Source organism: Oncorhynchus kisutch, linkage group LG18 (genome assembly GCF_002021735.2).
Source record: "Oncorhynchus kisutch isolate 150728-3 linkage group LG18, Okis_V2, whole genome shotgun sequence".
Lineage (NCBI taxonomy): Eukaryota > Metazoa > Chordata > Actinopteri > Salmoniformes > Salmonidae > Oncorhynchus > Oncorhynchus kisutch.
Window position 1 is genome coordinate 81,958,928 of NC_034191.2, and position 5,000 is coordinate 81,963,927.

Genomic DNA, 5,000 nt, shown 5'->3' on the forward strand with positions numbered 1-5,000 from the left:
CCAGCTGATTTGTAGGGATCCAGATTGGCTAGCCCAGCTGATTTGTAGGGATCCAGATTGTCTAGCCCAGCTGATTTGTAGGGATCCAGATTGTCTAGCCCAGCTGATTTGTAGGGGTCCAGATTGGCTAGCCCAGCTGATTTGTAGGGATCCAGATTGTCTAGCCCAGCTGATTTGTAGGGTTCCAGATTGTCTAGCCCAGCTGATTTGTAGGGATCCAGATTTGGCAGCTCTTTCAGAACATCAGCTGTTTGGATTTGGGTGAAGGAGAAGCGGGGGGGGGGGGGGGGGCTTGGGAAAGTTGCTGCAGGGGGTGCTGAGATGTTGGCCGGGGAGCTGTTGTCTATAATCTCATTATGTAGGCTAGCCTACCCACCCTATCTGGGAGCTGTTGTCTATAATCTCATTATGTAGGCTAGCCTACCCACCCTATCTGGGAGCTGTTGTCTATAATCACATTATGTAGGCTAGCCTACCCACCCTATCTGGGAGCTGTTGTCTATAATCTCATTATGTAGGCTAGCCTGCCCACCCTATCTGGGAGCTGTTGGCTATAATCTCATTATGTAGGCTAGCCTGCCCACCCTATCTGGGAGCTGTTGGCTATAATCTCATTATGTAGGCTAGCCTGCCCACCCTATCTGGGAGCTGTTGTCTATAATCTCATTATGTAGGCTAGCCTGCCCACCCTATCTGGGAGCTGTTGGCTATAATCTCATTATGTAGGCTAGCCTACCCACCCTATCTGGGAGCTGTTGTCTATAATCTCATTATGTAGGCTAGCCTACCCACCCTATCTGGGAGCTGTTGTCTATAATCACATTATGTAGGCTAGCCTACCCACCCTATCTGGGAGCTGTTGTCTATAATCTCATTATGTAGGCTAGCCTGCCCACCCTATCTGGGAGCTGTTGGCTATAATCTCATTATGTAGGCTAGCCTGCCCACCCTATCTGGGAGCTGTTGGCTATAATCTCATTATGTAGGCTAGCCTGCCCACCCTATCTGGGAGCTGTTGTCTATAATCTCATTATGTAGGCTAGCCTGCCCACCCTATCTGGGAGCTGTTGGCTATAATCTCATTATGTAGGCTAGCCTGCCCACCCTATCTGGGAGCTGTTGGCTATAATCTCATTATGTAGGCTAGCCTGCCCACCCTATCTGGGAGCTGTTGTCTATAATCTCATTATGTAGGCTAGCCTGCCCACCCTATCTGGGAGCTGTTGGCTATAATCTCATTATGTAGGCTAGCCTGCCCACCCTATCTGGGAGCTGTTGGCTATAATCTCATTATGTAGGCTAGCCTGCCCACCCTATCTGGGAGCTGTTGTCTATAATCTCATTATGTAGGCTAGCCTGCCCACCCTATCTGGGAGCTGTTGGCTAGAGCCCAAGTGCCAAGACCAGAGGAGACACATTTGATATTTAACACAACAGTTTTTGTGACAAAATGATTGTTAAACCTGAACATGCGACGGAAACACAATGAACTTTAGATTTTTATTCATGAAAACTTAAGCACAAAAAGTACATGTCATGTTTACTACGTCGTCACGCACTGATGTTTTATCTGCAACGAGTCTGTTTGGTGGGAACACACCACTGGTGGGAAAATTAGCATATTTTATTTATGCAATTTTTTTAAATATTAGCATGAAAATCTTTTGTCAATTAGATGGAAACCTAGATACTGACAGTCAGTCAATAAGCCATGTCAGCTAACATTTCTTAGGTGGCTAGATCAATTTACCAACCTATCTAAACTTGTAGTAATAATGGTCGAAACTACCGACGGGGGGGGGGGCAATTGATTTGATTTTGTTAGTCACTCTCACTCAGATATCGTATTAAAATCAAGAATTTCTCTCCACCCCATGGTAGAGTAAGTAGATTGTATGAAATGAGTTATTAATTAAATAGCTAAATCTTTTCTCTGCCCAATTGCAAAAATGTGTTGGATTGCAGAAAACGTGTTTTAAAACGGCAACATGTTCTCTGCTTGGCAAAATGCAGGAAATTTACTCTAAAACTTCAATGTTTTCTCTCCACTGTCAAGAGTGGTGCCGCTACAATGTATTGCTCAAATGTTTACTCAGGGCTCCCAAAAGGCTAGGGCCGGCTCTGACTGCTTGTGTATGTATGCAGACCCGCAAACCACATGACAAGTTCAGATTTGCTATCAAAATTGCCCATCCCTGGCTCAATAACATTGTTATTACATTGTAATAACCCACATGTAACATAACTTTAATTCATCACATTTTCTCCGTGGAAATATCAGTGTATCAGTTACCTGTTGTCCCCCAGCTGTCTCTATTGCATCATGATCAAAATAACCGCTGTAGTCGTCCTTAACCCATCCCACCCTTCTCTGACCTGTATTGCGGGATTATGCGGCTTTCTTCTCATATGTTTTCTTTTACACTTTGTCCGGTAGGCCAAACGTAAAACAGATGTTTGTGATGAAGTGAAGCAAGCTCTCTCTGCCAGGAAGGGGATTAAAGAAAACCTAACATGACGTCTCTCTCCAAATGATGTTTTGTTTCAGGTGACAGGGACCTGGTCCACACACCCTCGGACGGCCTCGGCGTACTTCCTCCATCAACCGCTGTGATATATAAACCGAGCGCGTCCAACTGCAGCCGGAGTCCTCCTATAGTTTGGAAGGAGCTACTGGCACGTCTAGTACTGCTGGAAGGAAGCGACTCTCTGTCTCTCTCTGTCTTTCTCTTATCCACTATTCTAACTAGGACTTTGGAAGAGTGTCGCCTGGCAACACAGACACAAGATACAGCCGCAAAGTAGAAGGTAGGACCTTTCCAAAATTACGTAGAAGGATTTTATTTATTCTGTTGTAAACCGATATTTTTACTGCTACATGTGTTTTTGTTATATTTTTGGGAATCGTTGAGAAGTTTTTTTAATTTTTTTTACAGACGTTTGTACTATTTGAAATACAGTTTGGCATAAATAGACTACTAGAATAATGTCTGTACCTTTTTTTTTAAATGTCATTTCAGATTAAATCAAGACTAGGGATAGCCTACATCCCGTCGCATATTTTAAAGAAGCAAATATGAATGCTCCGCACTTTGCCATGGACTTTCTGCTGTTGTGCATATCTTTCCGAGCAAGTGTATTGGCAGCCAACTCTCCCACCGTGTCCTCGACGTTGCCAGACACCAATTTCACCGATCTTGGCGCAGCGTTCAGCTATGGAGAAGCAGACAGCGAGAATATTCCCCTGACCAGGAGGAAGCGTTATATTTCACAAAACGACATGCTTGCCATTCTTGATTACCACAATAAAGTAAGAGGGAAAGTTTTCCCTCCGGCGTCCAATATGGAGTACATGGTAAGTGATTTATATCTTCAACTTTATCAATAAATTGTTCATTGATTTAATGATGAATTATCTTTCTTCCTTCACTTGCTCTTCTAATTTGTAATACCGATATTGATGTTTATGTATTGATACCCAGCCTACTTGTTAGATCAGTTGCCATGGTTCTTATAAATGTGTGTTGCTTAGTGACAGACGCTCTCTGTCACGGTGACTGGTGACGTGTGATAGGTTGATGTGAATCAAGGTCCCCCCAGATGGCACCCTATTCCCTATATAGTGCACAGGCCATATGGCTCTGGTCAAAAGTAATTGCAGTATATAGGGAATAGGGGTCTACTTGGAATGGAGCCCATGTGTAGTTCAGAGCAGGATGCTCAGTGACAAATATCTCCTCTGGCCCCCTCTCTGACCCTCTCTGGCCATGACCCAGCCGTTGAGCACATTTTAGCGTACAGGACCACCTACAGCCTCGCTGGGAGAGGGGTCACATTTTAGAGGGGTCTTCCTGACTGGGAGGAAAACATTAAGTCCTAAAGTACTCCTCAATGCCTAGTACCTAGTAAGATCACCTCAGGTTAAGTCCTGAATGGAATACTATGGGCCCTGGTCAAATGTAGTGCGCTACATATGAAATAGGGTGACGTTTGTGATCCAAGTGTCCATGTAGTGGTGTAATGGGTTTGGTTGGAGTTGTTCATGACTGAGTGATGAACGGGTTTAAACACACGGTAGCTGGTCGCCGGTAGCCGGTTATATTCCCTGGACAATGTTCCAGTTTAGAGGCTTTATGTCCTTAAACGATGGCTGTAAGAGAGACGAGCTTCAGTTGCGTGTTGCGGATGCAGAGAAGAGTGCATTGTTCCAAGTTGAGGCTGCTGTAAAAGGCTATGATAAAACCAACTATTGGCAGTGCATCGCTCTGAATGGGCCAGTTGCATAGCTATCATAGGAGGATGGCAACGTCAAGCACACAGTGGGAGAGTTGGCAGTCAATACACTTAAAGTCTATGGCAAAGTGCAGAACATTCTATGTTTGCTTTAAAAAAAAAATATGCGACGGGATGTAGGCTATCACTCGTCTTGATTTAATCTGAAATGAAAAAAATAAAAGAACAGACATCACTCTAGTAGTTTATTTTTTCGGTGTTCCAATTTAAATCTAGTTCTACCATCTAGGAGGTTGAACCACGTGAGAGAGAGAGAGTGGTACTATAATCTAGGAGGTTAAACCACGTGAGAGAGAGAGAGAGAGAGAGAGAGAGAGAGAGAGTGGTACTATAATCTAGGAGGTTGAACCACGTGAGAGAGAGAGAGAGAGTGGCACTATAATCTAGGAGGTTGAACCACGTGAGAGAGAGAGAGAGAGAGAGAGAGAGTGGTACTATAATCTAGGAGGTTGAACCACGTGAGAGAGAGAGAGAGAGTGGCACTATAATCTAGGAGGTTGAACCACGTGAGAGAGAGAGTGGTACTATAATCTAGGAGGTTGAACCACGTGAGAGAGAGAGAGTGGTACTATAATCTAGGAGGTTGAACCACGAGAGAGACAGAGAGTGGTACTATAATCTAGGAGGTTGAACCACGTGAGAGAGAGAGAGAGAGTGGCACTATAATCTAGGAGGTTGAACCACGTGAGAGAGAGAGAGAGGGAGAG

General features: G+C 44.4%; 1 protein-coding gene across 1 annotated transcript in view; it reads left to right on the top strand.

Annotated features, from left to right (window-relative positions):
- Positions 1 to 2,421: 2,421 nt before the first annotated feature.
- Positions 2,422 to 5,000, top strand: part of LOC109885372 (peptidase inhibitor 15-A) — a 9,438-nt gene continuing 6,859 nt past the window's right edge. The window contains exons 1-2 of the mRNA XM_020477222.2: positions 2,422 to 2,808; positions 3,021 to 3,355. Of these exons, the coding sequence (XP_020332811.1) occupies positions 3,077 to 3,355 (279 nt within the window). The 5' untranslated portion in view covers positions 2,422 to 2,808; positions 3,021 to 3,076. The remainder of the gene's footprint in view (positions 2,809 to 3,020; positions 3,356 to 5,000) is intronic.